Source organism: Natator depressus, chromosome 8, assembly GCF_965152275.1.
Source record: "Natator depressus isolate rNatDep1 chromosome 8, rNatDep2.hap1, whole genome shotgun sequence".
NCBI classification, from domain to species: domain Eukaryota; kingdom Metazoa; phylum Chordata; order Testudines; family Cheloniidae; genus Natator; species Natator depressus.
This window is the reverse complement of record NC_134241.1, coordinates 107,000,377-107,023,937: the sequence shown is the minus strand read 5'-3', so window position 1 is coordinate 107,023,937 and position 23,561 is coordinate 107,000,377. Positions and strand designations below refer to the sequence as shown.

Below are 23,561 nucleotides of genomic sequence, written 5' to 3'. Positions count from 1 at the left end.
TGGTGCATTCCAGGTGACTAAAATATTACCTTGCCTTGAAAAGGCTGTCCAGTATCACTGCAAATACTTACTGGAGTGCATTGCTCCCTATGGTGAAGTCTGTCTCTGAGTTGGACTTCAGCTTGACATGCTGCAGAGAGCCCAGGACAAAAATAAGGATTTCTGGAGCTCATAGGCTCAGCCTTGGAGTTCCTGAGGCCCCAGGCCTGCCTTTACAGAAAATGGTGGATCCTTCAGGTCCAGTAAACTAAAGAAATACTCCTAGGAAACTGTTTGAAGCATTTTAAGCCACCATATCAGATCAGAGACTCAGAGCCTGTGAATTGATGACATACCCATAATCCCCTCTACCCGTACTTCTAGAACTTGGTATGACAGATTGCAGTGGCTACATCCTTTTATTGCCATAAAGTACCATCAAAATTAAGAGTACAGTTATGACTTCACATAACTTCACCCAGCAGTAAAACTAGTGAACCCTCTCTATATCAACAGGTGACACACAGATAGCATAAAATGGTTCTAAAGGCAGGGTGCACCTGCCGAGTGACAGCCTGATTGTTAGCACTTCACCAGCTGGAAATAGCCTACTTGCAGCACCAGCATTCCAATTGCTCTTCAGTATCCTTTCTGTGCGATGACAGCCACAGCTAGCAGGCTCCAGTTCAGCAGAGGAAGGGGGAGAGCTACATCTCATTTCTCCTCCAGCTTGCCAAGGACAAGTCAAACATTACACAAGTATGCATATGTCAGGAAGAGAGGATGGGGTCTGATGCTATCCTCCACCCTAAACCAGCAGGACATAAACAGAGGAAGAATTTTCCCCAAAAAGTTAAGTGCCTGAACAGCTAGTGTTGTCACAGTGGGCAGGTGTGGCCTTTGAGCCAATGAAGCAGGAACACAAAGCAAAATTTCACCAGTGGTATAAGATGTACCCAACAGCTGCGCTGCTGAAACCAGATCAGCCTGTGCTTGTGCCTCACAGATGTAGCCCAGTGGATCCTCAGCTAGATTTCCAATTCTCCTTCTCTTCTGCTTCAGTGTATCTGTGTAGAGAAGCCTAGGGGAAAAAACCAAGAGATTTCCAGTGAATCATTTCTCATTTAGCCCTTCTATGGAAGGGGAAGGATTGGGCCTAGGGAACTCACTTCCATTCTGTGCAGCAGATTAGTTAGTGGGCTGTAATCTGAATAGGACTCTTAGACTAAACATCCTTCTTCTATCACATGCTTCCCCATCCACTCTTCCCTGACTTTCCCCAATCCTGTCCCTCCCATCACTACCCGCTGCTCCTTTGCTTTTTGTGGGGGGATTCCGAGTTTCAGTGCCTGTCTCTGCTTGCGACAAGCTAATGGAGATCAATTGCTGAATTTACCTGAGATAGAAGTTGTTCTTTCTGTAAGTGATTGTAGAACTGTAGCACGTATGGATTGGCTCTCACAACGTTGGGATCAAAATCCAGAACCCGGAGGCCCTCAAGGCTACGGGCTCGGGAAAGGGCTACATAAGCCTGACCACTTTCAAAGACTCGAGACAGGGAGATCTCCACACAGTCTAATGACATACCCTAGTGCATGGAAGACACAGGTAAAAGCAAGTGAGCTTGCAACACAAAAGCCATCCCACACACCTTCATATGGGACCCAATTGTCCCATCCACAATATAGTGATGAAGGTATGACTGTCAGGAAAACACTGCTATTGATATCTACCCCTTCCCAATGCAAAGGGAACTTCTCTATGAACTTGGCAGGAAGTAGATCAATGGGGTTGAAAAAGGACTTCCTGGGGACATTTAGACAAAATGGAGCAGGATTGTCCTTAGTCCCTCTAACTTCCTTTTAGAGACACTTCTGAGAATTCTGATCTCCCATGGTTAAGAAAGATTAATTCAAAACTGGAATAGGTGCAGAGAAGGGCTACTAGGATGATCAGAGGAATAGAGAACCTACCTTTGAGAAGAGACTTGGCATGTTTAGCCTAACAAAATGAAGGCTGAGGGGAGAGATCATTGCTCTCTCTCTCTCTCTCTGTACATCAGAGGGATAAACAGTAGAGAGTGGGAGAAGTTAAGGGTTAATGCTGGCACAAGAATGGTGTGACCCTACACACTGACTATTGTAATAATCTTTGAACAAAATAGGCTTTGTGAGGTATCATTTGAAAACTAATAATTTGCTAGTCAATATCATGGTGAAATGTATGCAGCAATATTGTCTGAAGTTATGAATTGTCCCAATATGATGTTGTTAGCACATGTTCAAAACAAGACAGTGCCTAGGCAAAAGTTGTTAAACAAGTCTATCCTAAATAAAGGAAAATGAGGTTACTCACCGTCAACTGTATGTGTGGTCCCTATCTGTATTCCACTGTGGGTTTTATACATGCGCCTGGAGCTGGAGCTTTTGAAAGTAGTACTGTTTGGTGGTCTGCACATGCACCCTGCACTGCCTTGTGGTTTTGTCCAAGGCACTAAAGGGTGTGGCAGGCTGCCAGCATCTCCAGTTCCTTCTCCAATGCAGACCTATGGGATCCACAGCAGAGGGGACGTAGGGTGGGCAGTGTAATACAGATAGGGACCACGCATCTCAAAGCGCCTCCAGTTACAGGTAAGTAACCTTGTTTTCTTCTTTGAGTGATGGCAAGAGTTCCTTGAATTTTAGCCTAGTGGACCAGGAACAACAGGCATCGTGGCTTAGCAGTGCCTGGTGGTTGCAGATTCTCAACTGGAGGCCCCCCCATCGAGTATACTTTCCTCCCCAACAGGTCCAGTTTCCTGGCTTCCTTTGCCTTAGGTGGAGGGTCCTTGCTGCCCTTATCTTTCCTGGTCATTAGCAGTGGCCGCAACCAGGGATCTTGGTGGGGGTTGGGTGTACAAATACTCAGACCCCTTCAGGGGCAAAAAATACTTCCCTCCAGCCCATTGCAAAGCAGGTGTAGAGGATGTGGGGGTTTGCCACAGAGCCCTCATGGGATGCAAGATGGCCTTGTTCAATGATAGGGCCAACCCTTGCCAGCGCTGAGGGTGCCAATATGTCCACCAAGGCTGGGGCTGACTCTGATCTCCACTTTAACACCCAGGTTCTGTGCCACCTGACAAGAGCTCCTGGTGAGCCTTGTAGTTGTCTTGTATAGATGCTATAGCCATACCCAGCACTGCCTCATCAGGGGAAAAGGACAAGGAGGCTTGGACTGGCACCAGGTTTGTATGTCCTCCATTGCTGGCCGGTGTCCTGCTGGGGTATCCTGGGCATCGCTGACTTCTGCCCCTGGAATGGAGCCCCTCTCCAAGGGGGTGGGGGGGAGGTGGAGGCGCTCTCGCCTCTGATGGTGCTGAGCAAGATTGCCCTGAGTGGGAGCCCTGGAACAGTTGAGCTACCCAAGGGGTCCAGACTGGCCACTGGAGTGACATCTGCCACTGGCTAAGAGGCCAGGCTGATGGGATGAGCCCTTTAGTCATGGCTACCAGGCACCTAGGGTCTGCCTGATGTTGGCTTCTTTGTGAGGTGTACAAGTCTACCTGCGATTTGGAGCCCAATGACCTACTCCTGGGAGACCACGGTGGTGCTGTGATGCTGCGGGGTGCCAGGATGGTGACGGTTGATGTGTGAGTGCTGCTGTGACGAGTGACACCGTGGCGGACGAGCCTGGCAAACATGAATGTTATGGTGGATGGTGTCTCGCCATCATTGCTAGCCTGCCCTAGGCCAGTACCCGCCTTCGTGGAATGGAGTCCTGCGATGCCGGACCTGTCCCTTATTGGCCACGATTCCGGGAACATGGCAGTGCTGGAAGGGCCAGGAGGCTCCTCGCTGCCTCATATGCCCCAGGGTGTCAGTGGTGCAGCCAGGGCTGTATCCCTTCTATTGCTCACTTTAGATGGGGAATCCATGGGCACCAGACACAATGGACCTCCTCCTGGTACTGAAGCCAATGGTGTCAACAGTTCAATGTCTGTTTGAGACCTGTGCTGGGCCACTCTCTCTCAGGCATCTTCCTCAGTGGGGAGCACCCCATGTCTGACTTTTTCCATCTTCTGTGGCACCGGCGATGGAGAGCAGTGCTGTGTGGATAGTGCTGACTTCTTAGCTGGAGAAGTATGTTGGTACCAGGTGGTAGTTGGTGCTAGGGCTCTTGGGCCATGCTGAGCCCCTCTAAAGGAGGCCAGAACACTCCTAACCAAGGAGGTACTTGGTGTCGGATTGGGTTGATGCTCTGATGAGGGGAAAAGTGCTGCCCCATGAGAAGGGATTTGAATCTATTATCTCTCTCCTTCCTGGTTCTGGGTTTAAAGTTTTTACAAATCCAACACCGTTCCTGAACGTGACCTTTCCCCAGGAACTTCCAGCAGCTATTGTGCCGGTCACTAACTGGCATGGGCTTGTAGCACACTGCTTAAATCCCCAGGATCCAGGCATACTCTGGCACCCTGGGCAGGCTCTCTTGGCAGGGTAGGAGCTTACAAACATTTAAAGCTATCATAGACTAGAATCATAGAATATCAGGGTTGGAAGGGACCTCAGGAGGTCATCTAGTCCAACCCCCTGCTCAAAGCAGGGCCAATCCCCAATCAAATCATCCCAGCCAGGGCTTTGTCAAGCTTGACCTTAAAAACTTCTAAGGAAGGAGATTCTACCACCTCCCTAGGTAACGCATTCCAGTGTTTCACCACCCTCCTAGTGGAAAAGTTTTTCCTAATATCCAACCTAAACCTCCCCCACTGCAACTTGAGACCATTACTCCTTGTCCTATCATCTTCTACCACTGAGAATAGTCTAGAACCATCCTCTCTGGAACCACCTCTCAGGTAGTTGAAAGCAGCTATCAAATCCCCCCTCATTCTTCTCTTCTGCAGACTAAACAATCCCAGTTCCCTCAGCCTCTCCTCATAAGTCATGTGTTCCTGTCCCCTAATCATTTTCGTTGCCCTCCGCTGGACTCTCTCCAATTTTTCCACATCCTTCTTGTAGTGTGGGGCCCAAACCTGGACACAGTACTCCAGATGAGGCCTCACCAATGTCGAATAGAGGGGAACGATCATGTCCCTCAATCTGCTGGCTATGCCCCTACTTATACATCCCAAAATGCCATTGGCCTTCTTGGCAACAAGGGCACACTGTTGACTCATCCAGCTTCTCGTCCACTGTCACCCCTAGGTCCTTTTCTGCAGAACTGCTGCCTAGCCATTCGGTCCCTAGTCTATAGCGGTGCATGGGATTCTTCCGTCTTAAGTGCAGGGTCCTGCACTTATCCTTGTTGAACCTCAGATTTCTTTTGGCCCAATCCTCCAATTTGTCTAGGTCCCTCTGTATCCTATCCCTACCTGCCACCGTATCTACCACTCCTCCTAGTTTAGTATCATCCGCAAATTTGCTGAGAGTGCAATCCACACCATCCTCCAGGTCATTTATGAAGATATTGAACAAAACCGGCCCCAGGACCGACCCTTGGGGCACTCCACTTGATACCGGCTGCCATCTAGACATGGAGCCATTGATCACTACCTGTTGAGCCCGACAATCTAGCCAACTTTCTACCCATCTTATAGTGCATTCATCCAGCCCATACTTCTTTAACTTGCTGACAAGAATACTATGAAAGACCGTGTCAAAAGCTTTGCTAAAGTCAAGAAACCAATACATCCACTGCTTTCCCTTCATCCACAGAACCAGTAATCTCATCATAAAAGGCGATTAGATTAGTCAGGCATGACCTTCCCTTGGTGAATCCATGCTGACTGTTCCTGATCACTTTCCTCTCGTGCAAGTGCTTCAGGACTGATTCCTTGAAGACCTGCTCCATGATTTTTCTGGGGACTGAGGCGAGGCTGACTGGCCTGTAGTTCCCAGGATCCTCCTCCTTTCCTTTTTTAAAGATGGGCACTACATTAGCCTTTTTCCAGTCGTCCGCGACCTCCCTGATCGCCATGAGTTTTCAAAGATAATGGCCAACGGCTCTGCAATCACAGCCGCCAACTCCTTTAGCACTCGGATGCAATGCATCCGGCCCCATGGACTTGTGCATGTCCAGCTTTTCTAAATAGTCCCTAACCACTTCTTTTTCCACAGAGGGCTGGCCACCTGCTCCCCATGCTGTGTTGCCCAGCGCAGCAGTCTGGGAGCTGACCTTGTTCGTGAAGACAGAGGCAAAAAAAAAAAAAAAAAAAAAGAAAAAAAAAAGCATTGAGTACATTAGCTTTTTCCCCACATCCTCTGTCACTAGGTTGCCTCCCTCATTCAGGGAGGGGCCCACACTTTCCTTGGCTTTCTTCTTGTTGCCAACATACCTGAAGAAACCCTTCTTGTTACTCTTAACATCTCTTGCTAGCTGCAGCTCCAGGTGCGATGTGGCTCTCCTGATTTCATTCCTACATGCCCGAGCAACATTTTTATACTCTTCCCTGGTCATCTGTTTATTCTTTACAGGATGAAACCACAAAAGGTGTATCACTTGCTAAGTCAGAGATGAACTGCATTCCAGTGAGTCACAGATGGAAACAAGGAACCGAGGGGGTTGGCGGGTCAGCAGGTGTCTATCTACAGCACCATGAAGGCACCACTCCAGGGGGCACCAGAGCTGACCCAATGGATACCACTAGTGGAAAAATTCAGCAATACTGCAAGCGACACATGGACATTGGAATGGACATGAGCAAGCACTTGAGGAAGAAGGGGGAGATCAGAATGGCTGTTGCTCTCACCTGATTTTGTGGATCACTTATGGTAGGAGAGGTAAGGGGGTGGAAGGCATAGCTTGTACGATCTGACTGATCTATAACCAGTGCGTCGCCCTGCGAGTGAGCTCCAATTCCTCCCCTTGAGCAATACTGAGTGCATATGGTATTGGATGCAAAAAGATCCCTTACTGGGATCCCTCGAAAATATCTGCGATTATGTGTCATGCAACTCCCATTAGTGGTCAATTGCAAAGTTTCTGCTGAGAGCATTGGAAATCACGTTCTGGGTGCCCGATAGGTAGGGTGCTGTTCAGCTTGGGATCTTGTGCCCTCTTGTTTATGTAGGAGCCTGTGGTGTTGTCGTCTAACACAATGAGGATGTGCCAGCCATGAAAGCTTGACAGGAATGGGGGGGGGGGGGGGGGGAGGAGGTGCGGCAGCAAGGGTGCCAAGCTCCGTGCACTGCCTGGAGTTCCAATATGTTTATGTGCATCCTGGTCTCCCATGGAGTCCAAGTGCCTTTTATCACCTGATCCCCCCAGACCAAAAGAGATGTGTCTGTTAGGATAGTCACAGTGGGTGAGGATGGAGGAAGGTCATCCCCAAGCAGACTCATAGTGGTCTATCTGCCATTGTAATGAAGAGATCACTTTTGGCAGGATGCTGAGCAGGGCATGCAAAGGTGTGTAGATTCTTTGTAGTCAGTTGTAGACAATGCAGGTTCAGTTGAGCAAAGGGAGTGACATGTGTAGGACACCATATACCCCAAGAGGGAAAGGCACGTCTTGGCTGAAACTGAAGGGATGCAATTGATGATTTCTCTCATTGTCTAGAATCTATCCTGTGGCAGATAAGCTCTGGTCTGTGCAAGCTTCTATGAACTCCAGGAAGTGTGTAGGGAGTAAAGTCAATTTTTCGGAGCTGACACAGACTCCTAGGGAAGAGAGGAGTAGAAGCAGCTGGGATGTTGATTCCCAAGCCCCTTTGGGCCATGCTGCTATCAGCCAGTCATCTAGATAGGGGAAAATGAGGACTGACATTGGTGATGATCTGCCACCATGGGGAAAGCTTTTGTGAATAAGTGCAGGGCAGCAGTAAGTCAGAACAGGAGACCTCTGTATTGAAAATGTCAGTCACACCTTGAACCTCAGGAACCTTCTGTGAGTCAGGTGCATATCCATATGGAAGTAGGCACCTTGCATATCAAGAGCCATAAACCACTTGTCTTTTTCTAGGGAGGTAGTGATTGTTTTAAGCATCACCATGTGAAATCTTAACAGTTGAGATGTCAAAGATCCAAGACTGGTCTCCATCCTTTTTGGGTACTAGGAAGTAGTTTGAATAGAAACAGCTGCCCTCTGCAAGAGGGATTCCATCTCTAGTTGGAGAATATCATAGCAGAAGTGCTCCATGCATGTGGATCTTGGTGGAGGGTGTGATGGGGGCATTGCTGTAAACTCTATGACAGCCATTCTGGATAACATCCAGGACTTACTTGTCCATTGTTAAGGCTTTCCATCCCAGCAGAAAGAGTTTGAGATGGCCCCCAAATGGGGTAGTCAGTAGGGACATTGATGCACGGAGTGGTGGACAGCTTTCATGACAGTCAAATACCATTTACAGGACGATTGGGTGTGTTGTGTGGATGACTGGGCTGTTGATGTAGGTGGATGGGTTCTGTGGATCTTAGGGTGTTTTTGAGGAGGCTTGTAGGTACACTGGTGGTACAGTTGTGGGGCTCTGTAGAATTGCGATTAGGGTGAGAGTTTTACTGCCCTCTTAGGTGAGCATGTGTAAATGCCCAAAGTTCTTAATGTGGCTCTAGACCCCTTAAGGGAGTGTAGTTAATCATCCATCTTCTGGTTGAAGAGGTGTGATTTGTCAAATGGAAGGTCTTCTAGCGTGTTCTACACTTCCCTCAGGAAAGCCTGAGGAGTGTAACCTGGATTCCCTCCTCATGACCATCTCTGGCACCAACACCCATGATGCTATGACTGCTGAGTCCAGTGCAGCCTTAGCATGGACCTGGCAAGAAGTTGCCTTCCTGCAAAAGCACCTGGAATTGGTTGCGATCTTACAGATTTAGTTTGTTGGATTGCCCTGATGCTACCTGGATGACCAGTGAGCTGGGTGGAGGCTGAGAGAAGAGAAACTCCAACCCCTTGGTTAGGACATAGGGCTTCCTTTCAGCCCCTTTTGTAGTGGGTGCGCATGTGGCCAAGATGTGCCATACAGTGTACACTGACAGGAGAATGGCATCGTTGATTGGTAGGGCCACCCTTGGTGGTACCAATGTGTGAAAGAAGTCAACTCATGTTGACTAGCCTGTACTACTTCTAATGGAATCTCAAGTGCAAATTTGCTATTCTCTGCAGCAGTTCCTGGAACTGGCAGAAAGAAAGGAGTTGATATGAGAGCCACATCTGGAGAAGATGAGGAATACCTCTCTGGATCAGTTGATTGGTGCATCATCCAGTGCTATTTTGGAGCATTTACCTGACAAGGGTTGTGGTGGCAATGCAATAGAATCTTCCCAAACTGAGTGTGACCATTCAGAGGGTAAATACTAGGGCCATGAGTTCCAGTATGCACAACCCACTTGACCCTGCTGTTGTCTAGCCTATCACCTTAGAGCTACATATCAGCTCTACAGGTAAGGAACTGCCACAGTGCTGTCAGAACCTTGCAATAGTCATGCTCCTGGAATGGGAACAGTGGATTGTGTTGGATATCCATATCATCTGAATCGGAGACCTCTACAAATGGTGGTGCTGCTGGAACAGGAGGTGGCAGGAACATAGTGCGGTAAGAGACCCTGTGAACAGATGACTGGATTGGGGTTTGTGGCAATCACAGCCCTTCTAATGCAAAGAGTTCGTGGGGATGCAGAGTGCTTCCAAGTCTCCCACAGGTCAATGGTATCCATTCCTCTGAAAGGAGGCTCTGCATTAGGGTTGAGCACTCTTTGCCTGCTGAGGCTGATGTGGGAGTGGGGATGTTTCCCTGGCCAGGATCTAACAGGTCCTGTGGCAGCCTTTATAGAGGTGCTTCTTGAGGCAGAGAGCCCAGTTATCTCAAGTATGGGCAGGGAAAGTGAGGCAGATACTGCACCTGGATGTGATGTGGGATTCCCATAGGCAGTACAAAAAGCACTGTACTGGTGCTCACAGATTGAAAACAAGTGGGGACAGGAAGCACTGATTTTGAACCCTGGCATCTTCAGCATAATCCAGTACACAGATCTGGCTAGTGTGTGTGTGGGGAAAGGGGGGGGAACACTTGGGGGGCGGGGAGGGCGGGGCAGAAAACTGAAACAGCTTCCCAAGGAAAAAAAAAAGGGAACAAATTTAAATTAGAAAATGTAAAAAACCCACAAAAAACCTACAGCTTTTTCCTAAAGGTTTTGCAAAGAGGATAGGAGAGCTCTGACTTGGATCAGTGAGAAAGGACTGGAGATGCTTGTGGCCTGCTGCACCCTTTAATCACCTTATCTGAAACCACAAGGTGGTGCAGGTGCATACACGGACTGCCATACAGTACTACTTTCAAAAGCTCCATCTCTGGGCATAATCCCAGTGGAATACAGTAGGGACCATCACTCAAAGAATGTGTGTTTACCTCAATTTACATATATATAGTAAACAGCATCCTCAAGACAGCAGGGGGAAGAGATGACAGGGAACAGAACAATTTGGATTTTATCTGCTTCACCACTGGACTCCATGTCACCGCCTACTGCTTGAATAAACTATACTTGGAAGGATAACCATGAGAAGAATCCACTTCAGAGGTTCATTGGACTATAAAAGAAAGGGACAGAAAACTCCAAGGTATCTTTCACATAAGACAAAGGCACCAGCACCTTTGGACCTCTGGGAGAGATAATGACCAAGGAAAGGTCAGTCACTATCTTGCTGGAAGACTGTTGGTGAGCAAACAGCCTTAAACCAAAACTTTGCTAGATTAAGTTTTAGCCTTTTAGATGTATGTTTTCACTTTCGTTTGCTTGTAACCATTTCTAACTCTCATATTTGAATTCACTTAATCTTTTCTTTTGTTAATAAACAGGTTTTAATTTTTTAAACTTAAACCAATCCAGTGCTCTGCTTAAACTGAACCATTTGGTAACTCCAGTTAAAGTAACAAACTGTTGAACATTGACTCTGCTGTGCCTAAATACATGCCTACAGAGTAAAAAAGGAAGAGGATTTAACTCCAAGAGACTGGGTAATGTTTTCAGGCCTGTTGCTCCAGAACCATGAATGGTAGTACCCTTTGAGCCAACATACCTTAACCAAAACAAAGGGAGGAAGATAAGGCAGTTTCCTTCTTCCCTGTCATCAGCAGTGCAAGCACCTTTAGGCAACCCTGCCCCCACAACCTCCACTTCCCCCAACCCACACAGGGGCCCTGGCGCTCCCCTCTCCCACTACTGCCAGTGGCACAAGCATGCTAAGAACATGAAGGTAAAGGAGAATACTTTTTGTGGCAGTCTCTATAAAAGTACTAACCTGGCTCTTGTGGATGGATATGGCCCATGCCAATTTTAGAGGCAACTGTTGACGACTCAGATAAATTCCAGATGGACCTTTGAAGACCCAGCGCTCCAGCCTGATTAACTCTGTGACCCCACAAAGAAACCTCACTTGGGGCAGTCCTGGGAGAGAAGAGCAGGTCAGAATAAGGAATGTCCCTCTGGTACCAGTGTTCCCAGGAAGCAGGAGCCTAAGTTTACCCTTTTCCCTTCCCCATCCCTTCCCATTTCAGACCAACTCTTCCATGGGCTTTGGGGCTCTATTTATAAAAGCACAACTCAGTCCTGCTGCTCCTCTAGCACAGTGGTTCTTGCTGGAGTGAGATGACACTGTAAAGCATTCAGAGAAGGCACCCTTAAGCAGGAGAATGAACAGAACTATTTACCAGGCCAGAAATGGAGCAGAGAAAACATGAAATAGTGCGGTGGAGGGTTGGAACACTGTAGCCAAAAAGCTACATTTGTTCTTGCTATTGGAAAGATGTACTGCTGCAAGGAGAGAGCATGAGTGGTCATGGTCAGAAACCAGGTAAGAGCAAGCAAGCATGCAGAGCCAGAGAATGATGAAAAGCACACACAGAAAACCTTTAAGCAGCTATACCTGGGGGCTTGGCCTGATTCTTGGTTCTCACAGGCAGGGAGAACTTGATGTTGCAGAAAATGATTACTCTCCCCCCCAGGAATTGCAGTAGGACTAACAGCTGCCACTGGCACAGTCATAAGCACATCATATAGGGTTGCCAACTCTCCAGAATTGTCCTGGTGTCTCCAGAAATTAAAGATTAATCTTTAATTACAGATTATGTCACATGATGAAGTCTCCTGGAATACATCCAACCAAAACTGGCAACCTTAACATTATATACTCACCCTTCCTGTCAGCTTCAAATTCAACCACAACCCCTCTTGCCCCATTCACCAGACCCCGGGACACATCCAGGTTCTTAGTAAGAATCACCTATAGTGGAGGGGAAAAATGCCTAGATTTGTTTGGTGCCCTTGCCTTACAGCCCTATTCATTCACCTGCCTTGCCCCAGTTCTGCTCCTAACTCAGAGGAGTCAGAATAATTGGCTGATACTGTTAATGTTACTGTGGGACCTAGCAACAGTAGGTGGAATCACCTCACAGTGAAGCCATCCCAGAGCTCATTCCTCCCCAGGGCTCTCAGCTGTTGAGCCGCACAGGGCACAGATCCCATCACCCCTTTACTCTATGAAATTGCTTTGGGAAGATTTTGAATTGGTTCTGTCTACAACCAAAGTCACATAATAGTGACACTTGGATCTCTGGGAAGATTCCTCCCCACACTCCAGCAGTTTACAGGGACTTTAAAGAGACTGAAAGTGGCCAGGGAACAATTCTCCAATGCAGACAGTGTAGGGCCATTGTAAGCAGCCCTATTGTGCCCCTCACCCCAAGCCCTGGTGTACAGGGTGTACTGGTGATGGGAGGCCAGAGCCTTAACACATGGTGCTGCAGGGATTCTGAGCTGTGCCATAGTCCATAAGAAGCCTAGCTCTAATTTATGCTAAGAGCTGAGCAGCCTAGAATCCAGGCAGCACAAAAGTGGTTTAAAGTGCCTTTTCCTCCAGTCCCCACCCCTTCTGTACTTAGTGTGATTCTGTACTGTGCATCCAATGTCTCTTCTCCATTGGACATAGAGCAAGCAGTCACCTTGGTCAATCAGTCTCCAAGCAGAGATTGAGACTTTGAATTTAAACCAAGTGGCTTTCATCAAGTGGGGAAGGACATCTTATAAATTAAGATAATAGCCTGTTTCTTTAGAACAGCCTGGGGTCTGAGGGGTGCTTCCATTTCACACCCAGTCCACATCCCTGTGGGGAAAGATTTTAAAGATAACAGCAAATACTGACTCTAATCCTTCTGTTGGCCGTTACTCCCCATAGAATATGCACATGCTCACCTGGGCTCCTGGTTTCAACTGAATACAGCGACTTACTGGACACTGAGCATCAATTGCTTTGACTAGCATGGGATCACTATCCACAGCCTCATAGGAGTGCATTTCTCCTGGTGAGGAAGAAGCAATACAAACATGGACTTACCATCAGAATTATCACACAACAAAGTCCCTAAATATGGGGAAGACTTGGCACTCACTCCACACAGCAGGTTTCTGCAGACTGAGCCAGAAGGGTTCTTACTTTCTATTCTGAACTCGGGCCCAGAAATCCAGCTCTCCACACACAACTCTTGTACACCCCAGAAAGGATCTCTTCCAGTAGCTTCTAACAGCAGAAAGCCCCTGCTGGCCCTCCCCTACCTCCTGCTCCAATTTATACCTTCCAGAGTTTGTGAATCTGAAGGTATGTCTACACTGGAATGTAAGCCCAGGATTAGTGGGACTCAAGTCAGTGACCTGTGTTAGGGAACCCTGGGCTGGAGCATCTACATTCTATTTTAACCCTTTGTTAAGGCTTTTCTATTGAATGCTTGAATTAGGGCACTGGCATGCACACTGCAGAGTGCAGACCTGAGTCAAAGTAACCACATCCCAGAGTCCCTAGTGTGCTCTCTTCTCCCACCCACAAAATAGTGTGGCCACTCTAGCCCCAGGACTGTGGGAAAGCTTTACTGCCTGCGCTGCATGTTACAGGAAGGTTGAACAGTCCACCAACCCAGACTGCTGGGCAGTCATTTTTGGTCTGCTACTGGAGCAACAACATGGAGAAGGCGCCTTTTGATGAACTTCTCTTGCTTGCACTTTCACTCCTGTGTCAGGAAACTAACAGACCATCCATGAGGCACTCGTGGATGTTTCGGCCCCATTTTCTGTCCCACAAAAAGGTCTGTTTAATAGTGTGGATTGCAGATTACTGGGATAGAGACGACTAAGGAAGTTATTCCATAGTTCCATGGGATACTTCTGGCTGATTCCTGGGACCCAAGTCAGGTGTGACTTAACTGGAGCTTGGACCCTCCAGCCCAGCAGCATCCTGGGATGCTGGGTCTGAGTCCTGGGTTAATGCAATTACAGTGTAGAGTCAAGTGGGGGAGGGAGGGCGGGCTTGAGCCTGGGGTCAAGCAGGAGTTTACATTGCAGCACAGATATGCCCTGAGAGGCCAGGCACTGAGCAGTCAGACTTCAATTGCAGCTTTAAGAGTGTGGCCACCTCTTCTTGCTCCGTTTCCCTCTCACAATCAAAGCTACCATGAAAGGAAGTTTAGCACAGAGAGGCTTTGGAATCTGCAGTTTGTGCTCCAAGATGAAACAGTTTTTATAACGGACCTACATGTCCCAGGAGTCTCCAGCTTGTAGACCCCCATTCCAGCACCTACCTCCCTGATGAGTCTCTGGCTTCAGGTCAGTTGTTAGACCAATGGCAGTCTCCTCCCTTTTATGCCTTTGCCAATGGATGAATGCAAGACCTCCCCACCCCCCTCTAGTTTTTCCAGCAAGACCACCCAGAGACAGCTGGGGAAGACTCTCTGGGCATGAAACACTTAACTAGCAGTGAAGCAGCAGACCTCTGAGTAGAGCCAGGCCTGCATGAGGTATTGGATGGGAGGGGAGACTAGGAATGGGGGAAATAAATGAACTAAGGGGCAGGTCTGGTCTACAGCTGGTTGGAGTGAGTGCATGTGTAATGGGACATTTGTTAGGCATAGTTTATGCCTATTTTAGATTATATAGATTACTTATATAAATTATGTATTTTTTAAAACCCTAGGCAGGTCTGACCCTACAATAACCCCTCATATCCACAATGCCCGCTGGAAGAGGTTGTGACTAGAGCAGCTTGAGCTCCAAAATGCCAGTTCTTCATTCCTCATTATCTACAATGTCCTCTCCTCCTGCTGAAATTAACAGCTTTCTCGCCCCATGTGTTTACCTGGTAACTGTTGCAATCGTCTCTCATTTGTTAGTTCCACATCATCCCTGTGGGTGCAGAGACGAGTCGCAAGGATCCCATCTCTCTCGACCCTGTTGGTAGCTGTTTGCATCAGCTGCTTGGTAACCTCATCTGTGCACCTGGTGGAGATTGGGGGTGGCAAATAAGTACCATAATAATATAACAAGGAATAAAGATTTAAAGTCTCCAACAGGAGAGCTCAGGTGAGAAATGCCAAGAATAGTGATATCTATTGTACATCCTGGGCAACCACCACAAAGTCACTACCCCTATTGGAAGGGTGAGTTATTTCAACTTGTGCATACAAGCCCTGCTCTCCCCACACCCCATAGCCTTATCTCATTAAGGTTCTTAAGGTCTCCCACCACTGCTCTAATGGAGCATCTCTGGGACTAGCCATAGTGGGAGCACAAATGTAGACAGGCCATTACATTGAATTCACTGTGTTGTTCCAGACTTGTGCTGACTGCTAGATCTACTCTACTGCTCCTATCAAAGGAGCTGCACTAAATGTATCAATCTCTTATTGTTAAGATTGTTTGCTTTCAGTGTCACTGAAAGCATTCATATGGGGATTTCATGAGATATCACCAAAACTTTTTACCCCTCAGATGATTTCTTCACAAGGTGGATACATGCGACAAGCACATTCTTGCCCCCTCCACCCCATCTCCTCCCCATTCCCTAATGCCCATGGTTGCCACCTGCTAGAGCAGCTCAATCACCCACACAACCTTATACAGAGACAGGGAAGGACACTTCCAGGTGTAGGGTTAGGTTCCAAGGAATTGAACATCAGGTTTAATTTGTTAATTTTATACCAGCATTGTCATATTGTTCATGTGTCTCAAGACCATGAGATCCATCAGCAGTCAGCACAGCAGGTAAAATGGACACCATGGAGCAGAGACTATGAGCGATCACAATGCAGGCAGCCTGCTTAACTGGGCAAGGAGCAACTAGTGTTACTGCTTCCATTAGTTGGAGAAGGAGTGAGAAGCGGTGGTGCTTGGGAGTGGGTGAGGCAAAGATGTGTCCAGGTGCCTTAACAGCCATCTAGCCAGCTATACCACCTTTCGAGGATGTTGGGGGGGGTAGCCAAGTGACACCCCCTACACTCGGCCATCTGTGGGAAGGAGGAAAGAGGTTCCTCCTCACCTGCCCAGGCGGACTGTACGCAGGAGTGAGATGAAGCTCTTTTCAGTCTGTCTCCGGACTTCTGTCAGCTCCATGTTCACGTGGATGCATTTCCTCCAGCTCTTTGCCTGTGAATAAGTTGTTCATTCATTATGAGACAGCCACGAACAAAGTCTGAGGTAGTGGGTAGGGATGGCTTCACACCTGGAAGCAGAACTTGGTTTCCTCATTGCCTTTGCTGACTGGTGGCAGTTGTAAGAAGTCCCCACAGATGATCAGCTGTATTCCTCCAAATGGGTCATCCCGTTTCCTGACAGCTCTGTAAGGGGAGTGATAATTTAATATTTTCATTAATTACCTTGGCACAAAAAAATAGGAGTGGTCTCATGAAATTTGCTGGGAGTCCTCAGCGATAGAGGATTGGTCAAGAACAAGCCATACCAAACCAGCCTAATTTCCTTCTTTGACAGGTGTACTGGCCTAGCGTATGTAGGGAAGTAGCAGACATGATATCTTGATTTTAGAAAGGCTTTTGGCACATCCCCACATGGCATTCCCACAAGCTAACTGGGGAAATGTGGTCCAGATAACATTACTATAAAGGTGGGTGCAAAACTGATTGAAAAGTCCTTGCTGGAAGAGTAGTTATCAATGGTTCAGTGTCAAACTGAGTGGATCTATCTGGGTGAGTCCCACAGGAATCTGTCCAGGGTCCAATACTATTCAATATTTTCATTAAGAACTTCAGTGCTGGAGTGGAGAGTATTCTTACATACAGGGGTGAAAGTAATACTAAACACTTACCAGTACTGGGAGCAGGCTGTGGGACCTGGGGCAGGGCCTTGGGCAGAAGGGGCAGGGCTGGAGGGTCAGCCTCCCCCAGCTAGCCCATCTGTGCTGCCTGGGGCTCTGGCAGCAATTTAAAAGGGCCCAGGGTCCAGCTGCTGCAGCCGGGAGCCCCGGGCCCTTTTAAATCGCCGGCCTTGGGGCAACTGCCCCTTCCCCCCCCCCCAAACAGGAGGGGTCAAAAGGGGCAGCAACATTATAGCACTCCTGTGGCAACACTTTAACATTGGCTGTGCATGGGACAGTACCAGCTTCTTACCAGTACACTGTACTGGCCCATTTTCACCCCTGCTTACATAGAATATACAATTTATGAATGACATCAAGCTGAAAGGAGTTGCTAATGCTTTGGAGGACAGGATTAGAATTCAAAAGGACATTAATAAATTGGAGAATTGGTCTGAAATCAACAAATAAGACAATAAAGAAGTGCAAAATACCATACTAAGGAAAAAAAACCAAAAAACACAATGCACATCTACAAAATGTAAAACAACTGGCTAGATGGTTGTACTGCCGAGAAGTATGTGGAGGTTGTAGTGGATCACAAATTGAATAGGAGTCAACAATGTGATGCAGTTGTGAAAAAGGCTAATTTAATTCTGGGGTGTATTAAGAGGTGTGTTGTACGCAAGACATGAAAGGTAATTGTCCCGCTCTACTTGGCGCTGTTAAGGCCTCAGTTGGAGGCCTCAGTCCAGTTTTGGTTGTCGCTTGTTAAGAAAGATGGAGACAAATTGGAGAGAGCCCAGAGGAGAGCAACAAAAATAAAAGGTTTAGAAAACCTCACCTATGAGGAAAGTTTAAAAAATCTGGGCAAATTTAGTTTTGAGAAATACAAACTGAGGGTGGACCTGATTACAGACTTCAAATGTGATAAAGAGCTGTCAAAGAAGATTGCATTCAATTGTTCTCCATGTCTATTGAAGGTAGGACAAGTAGTAATCAGTTTAATCTGCAGCAAAGAGCATTAGATTAGAGATTGGATAAATCTAACTATAATGATAGTTAAGTACTGAATTAGGCTGTCAAGGAATGTTGTGGAATCTCCTTCATTTTAAGGACAGGTTGTACAAACACCTGTCAGGGATGGTCTCTGCCTATGTGGTCTTATGTCAAGGCAAGGAGTTGGACTAGATTACCTCTTGAGGTCCCTTTCTAGGATTCCATAATCCAGAGCCTCCCAACTACTCTAGCCATTAGCAAACCTTACCTCCCAATACAGCCACAGGAGGTAGGGGGAAGGCATTCCTAGCAAAGTGATCCAGGGAACTTGATCAGTTATAAAGACTCTTTGCTGCATGACCCTCACCTGGCTACTGCCTCCAGCTTATCAAAAAACTTGCCCTCCACCATTGAAATCTCATCAATAATTAAGTGTTGGCAGCTCAACCAATGTTGACGCACTCCAGTTCTTTGAGCCAACTCAATACACTGATTGAGTGGCGCTTTCCCAGAACCAATACCTAATGAAAGGAGAGAATCCAGAGTTAGTATCATCTTTACCAAAATGCCAAGAGTTCCCAGGTCCCTTCCACTCATCTTCCCCAGAGCATAGCAAGCCAGGGAAGGTTCTCAAGCAGAAAGTTATCCTCCTTACCTGCAAAAGCATGGAGCGTGGTGCCACCAATATGACAAGCTGCTACTCCTGTACTGGCTGTAGCATAGGTGCTCTTTGGGGGGAGTGAACCCACAATCTTTTTCAGCAGATATGACTTCCCAGTCCCTTTTAGAAGAGTATAAAATGTATTTCAGAAAGAAGCTTCCCCCTGACACCATTAGAGATATGTCCCCAAAAATACATGCTGTTTGAATTCCAGTCCCAAATTCCTCCTAATACCACCCTCCACTCTGCTCATTCAAAACCTCATATGTCAGAAAACACTAGGAACAAAAGACAAGAACAGCCCGACCACATAGAGCTCAGGAAGTTGTAAAAGCCTACCATGTCAGGAAAGGATTAGCTCTGTTTGACCCTTTAGAAAAGATGCAGTTTAGGGGTTATTTGACCCCTCCCATTTAGGGTTCCATAAACTCCCCACACTGGAACCCAGTCATGGAGGAGAAACCATGGTAGCTATAAGAGTATCTTAGTGTCATCATTTATATTGGCTAAACATCTCCCCAACATGGATGATTTAAAAGATTTCACTTTTTGCTAAAGTTGAATTGTTCTTTCCCGCATTCAACTTTTTAATGTGCACCTTTGATTAGAGTTTATCCCTTATACCAAAAGGGAACTCTTAAGCATCGCTAGATACAGCTACACTTAAACAAAAGGCTTGACACATTGTGCATCTGCACTAAGCATTGCAGAATGTGTAGGTTGCAACAGTGCCAATTCCAAGTGTTAAAAAATTAATCAAGCCCCCAAAATCATGATGACAAAAAAAACCCACTGGATTTTAAAAAAAAAAAACACAAGTGAGTTCTCTTAATTGCCTTCTGGTTTAAGAACCTTTAAGCTTCCCATTTGATGCTTTGCTCAGCAACTATGAGAACCAGAAATGTCACTTAAAATTAAATTAGATTCTCACATGACTCCAGGGGCTGGATATTTAAAACACAAAAAACATAAGACTTGTGATAAAAAAATCACAAGAATTGGCAACACTGGTGTAAGAAAGATTGTGATGCCCTACTTTGACAAGCAATAAAACAACAACCCAAAAACCTCTGCTCCCTTACAAGGCCATAAGGCCTAAAAAAAAAGGGGGGGGGGAGGAGGAGGCGGCAGGCATGAGAAAGGGCATATTTAAAGAGACAGGGCCTTAAGCATGAACCTCATCATGTTAAAGAGGTGCTTAGCTATGCCCTCCACCCTAGGCCTCCCTATTGCTGTAGGCAGGGGCACATCAGTACGGATTAATGAAGACTCAGGTTTTTGTATTACTTTTTGGTAGTACTTTTCCCCTCTGTTGATACTCATCCCTTCTTGTCAACTGTTGGGAATGGGCCACATCCACCCTGATTGAATTGGCCTCGTTAGCACTGACCCCCCCCTCCCCCCCCCGCACTTGGTAAGGCAACTTCCATCTTTTCATGTGCTGTATATTTATGCCTGCCTACTATATTTTTCACTCCATGCATCTGATGAAGTGGGTTATAGCCCATGAAAGCTTATGGCCAAATAAATTTGTTACTCTAAGGTGCCACAAGGATGCCTCATTGTTTTAGTCTTATCATGGAGTCACAAACAGTCCCCATGGACATTCCAGTGTCTCTTACCACCCAGACAAGATAGACTTAGGATATTCAAGTTACCCCCAGTCGTAAAGGACCAGTCACTTATGCCAGGTCAATTCATACCTCAGATCTCACACCAAAGACAATGCTTGTATCCAATCCTATAGTAAGCTATCTAAGCCTTAAAGATTTAGTAATTAAGAAAAGAAATGAGAGAATTATTGAAAGGTTAAAGCAGGAAAACACACACAAATGAGTTGCAGTCTATGGTTTCAAAAGGTGACAGTTGTAATAATCTGTCAGCTCTGAGTGTCTTTTAGGGTTAACACAGGTTAAAACTGGGTCTCTCTGCTTCGGTTTCATAGTTTTGGCCCTGAGAGAGTCCAAACAGCAAAAGAGATTAAACATTTTCTTAAAAGCTACTTTTATTTCATTCTTCCACAATTCAAACTGATGGGACAAGCCCTTTTGCACACAGCCTCTTTGTGATAAGCCAGTGGGAGCACAGGTGTGAAACTTTTGCTAAAAGTGTTCCACGCAGGATAGGCCCAAAGTTTTCCTGGAGCTCACAATACCACAGACTAAAGCTTTTCAGCCCTAATTGGAGTGCAGTTAGGACATATGGGGTAACCTTGCTTCACTTCAGCTATAAAGTTTCTCACCAGCACTGCCTGTAAAGAAGACGTTCTTCCCAGTCAGCACTGCACTCAGCACAATGGACTGTTCCTGCGAGAGTCTCATCCGTGAATGCATTAGCAAAGATAGCTTCTTTGAGCATTTCACGTCAGCCGCCTAAAAGGAAGAAGTCACACTTGTGCACTAACCAAAATTGTTAACAGCAGCACATACTCATGGATCTTAAAACTTTTGGAGGAAAATTTCTCCTGTATACCTTTTCCCCATGGGGATTAGAATGGAAAATAGGTGTCATGCCAGTTTCAACTGCTAAAATGAGCTCCAGTGAAATAACTGCATTGCAATTTATTTGCAATGTTGTAGCGATGTTGGTTCCAGCATATTAGAGAGACAAGGTGGGTAAGGTAATATCTTTTATTGGACCAACTTCTGTTGGTGAGAGAGACCAGAAGAGCTCTGTGTAGCTCAAAAGCTTGTCTTTCACCAGCTGAAAGTTGGTCAAATAAAAAAAATTATTAATCTTTTGCAACATTTGATCATTGTTAGTGTTCAGAGTCCATGTGTTATTTACATGAAATGGAACAACTGACTTCTCTCAGACCCTGACTAGATTAGGAAAATATTTAGGAATTCATTTTTAACCACGACTTTGGGTGAACCTTTCCACTGAACACACCCAGCAAACATTTTTTGAACACCACTGTCTTTCTACTCTAGGTAGTACCTTGTGCTTAAAAGCATGTTAATTAACACATTTGTCAATGCATTTGCTAGACACGCCCTATTTTTCTAGTCTAGATAACGAGGAGGCCTCCAAACAACTGATGCAGGCGGTCTGCAGACTGAGCAGCGCCCAGCACTCCAGGCTTTCTTTGAAACCATCAAGGACAGGTTTTATTCAGAAACAGATGGAGCCACCTACAAAATATTTAGTTTTTTGTTAACTACCTGCTTAATGTATCAGAAGGGTAGCCACGTTAGTCTGGATCTGTAAAAGCAGCAAAGAGTCCTGAAGGTGCCACAGGACTCTGATGCTTAATGTAGTGTCCCAGTCTTGCAGTCATAAGAGCATAAGTATGGCTCTACTGGGTCAGGCCAAAGATCCATCTAGCCCAGTATCCTGTCAGTTGCCAGGTGCCCCAGAGGGAATGAACAGAACAGGTAATGATCAAGTGATCCATCCCCTGTCCCTCATTCCCAGCTTCTGCAAACAGAGGCTGGGGGCACCATTCATGCCCATCCTGACTAATAGCCATTGATAGACCTATCCTCCATGAATTTATCTAGTTCTTTTTTGAACCCTGTTATGGTCTTGGCCTTCACAACATCCTCTGGCAAGGAGTTCCACAGGTTGACTGTGTGAAGAAATACTTCCTTTTATTTGTTTTAAACCTGCTGCCTATTAATTTCATTTGGTGACCCCTACTTCTTGTGTTATGAGAAGTAGTAAACACTTCCTTATCTACTTTTTCTACACCAGTCATGATTTTATAGACCTCAGTCATATCTCCCCTTAGCCATCTCTTTTCCAAGCTAAAAAGCCCCAGCCTTATTCATCTCCTCATAACGAACCCATTCCATACCCCTAATAATTTCTGTTGCCCTTTTCTGAAGCTTTCTCAATTCCAATATACCTTTTTTGAGATGGGGCGACCACATCTGCTGCACACAGAATTCAAGATGTGGGGTACCATGGATCCACAAAAGATCTCCCCCCTCCCCAAACCATGAGCGCACTCAGCAACTCCCCCTCCCGCAAGTCTCCTACTTAAGCCATATCCCAAAGCGGGCTTCCACCCCCTACCCCATGCCTACTTCGAGAGCTCTTACAGCGCTTGCTTCAGCCGATTCTGTCCTGGCTCTTTTCCGCGGCTTGCTGCACAGACCGTTGTTCCCTCGGTCCCTCGGGGCCTGCCCTTTCACAGGCGTTGCCTCGCAGCTCGCGTGGGCCCGCTGAGCGCAGGCCTGCTGCACGTCCCGGGCCTGGACTGGGCTGATGGTGTCGAAGGTGCGCGGAAGGCTGGACAGCAGCCGCGCCCGCTCCGTGACGGTCTTCGGCCCCTTCCCCGCCGCCTGGCGCTTGATGCGCAGCAGCCGGAGGAAGCGCCTGAGGCGGTCGGGGGGGCAGTTGGCGATCAGCAGCTGCACTTGCGCGGCGCCCAGCTGCAGGCCGCTTTTCCCGTCGCGCACGAAGCGCGTGAAGAGCCGCACCTCCCCGCGCAGCGCGAAGCTCTGCGCCACGCTGCCGTCGCTCACTTGCAGCACCAGCTCCCGGAACTCGTCCCGGCCCAGGGCGAGGGCGGCGTCGCGGATCAGCCGGCGCCTCGAGGCCGGGCCGCTCGGGCTCAGCCGCTCGATGGTGACACTGCAGCGGATCCGAGCGTCCAGCTCCGCGCCCTGCATCGCCTCCCCGAAGCAAACAGCGCAGCGCTCAGCCCGGCCGGAGACCGGCGTCCGCCCTGCCAGGGGCCCCGCCGCCACGAGCAGCCCGCGTCCAGCCGCGTCAGCTCCGCCCGCTTGGCTCCCTCCGAGGGGCAGGATGCTGGCGCGGCGGGGCTGCCAAGCGCTGGCGGAGGAGCGGGAGGCCGAGCGGGCCACGCCCGGGACCCGACGCCGGGGCTGCGGTTCCCCCCAACTCCCTAGTCGCGGCTGCAGCCACGGCTCCCAGC

At 47.5% G+C, this 23,561-nt stretch overlaps 1 protein-coding gene across 4 annotated transcripts; it reads right to left on the bottom strand.

Moving 5' to 3' along the window:
* Positions 1-363: 363 nt before the first annotated feature.
* On the bottom strand, positions 364-23,310 carry PIF1 (PIF1 5'-to-3' DNA helicase). Of its 4 annotated transcripts, XM_074962346.1 has the most exons (12): positions 22,723-23,310; positions 20,919-21,048; positions 18,671-18,796; positions 18,383-18,536; positions 16,429-16,543; positions 16,246-16,352; positions 15,067-15,206; positions 13,137-13,243; positions 12,081-12,168; positions 11,188-11,333; positions 1,376-1,567; positions 364-1,060 (listed from the first exon to the last, which is right to left on the bottom strand). In XM_074962346.1, exons 1-12 carry the CDS (start codon positions 23,293-23,295, stop codon positions 1,004-1,006), a joined length of 1,935 nt encoding a protein of 644 aa, XP_074818447.1. In that variant the 5' UTR covers positions 23,296-23,310; the 3' UTR covers positions 364-1,003. The 4 variants fall into 4 exon arrangements, 2 of the variants coding, with proteins under 2 accessions (XP_074818447.1, XP_074818448.1); XM_074962347.1 differs by lacking the exon at positions 1,376-1,567; XR_012640724.1 differs by lacking the exons at positions 364-1,060; positions 1,376-1,567 and adding an exon at positions 11,812-11,969 and having other exon boundaries at positions 11,196-11,333.
* Between the last annotated feature and the right edge of the window lie 251 nt (positions 23,311-23,561).

What these genes read in the sequence shown, in the direction of transcription:
- PIF1 (XM_074962346.1), bottom strand. Translation starts at nt 23,295, where the DNA reads ATGCAGGGCGCGGAGCTGGACGCTCGGATCCGCTGCAGTGTCACCATC. An exon ending in AATCGGCTGAAGCAAGCGCT is followed by an intron (nt 21,049 to 22,722) that starts GTAAGAGCTCTC and finishes TCTTCCTTTTAG; the next exon opens with GCGGCTGACGTGAAATGCTC. An exon ending in AGTTGAAACCAGGAGCCCAG is followed by an intron (nt 12,169 to 13,136) that starts GTGAGCATGTGC and finishes CCTCCACTATAG; the next exon opens with GTGATTCTTACTAAGAACCT.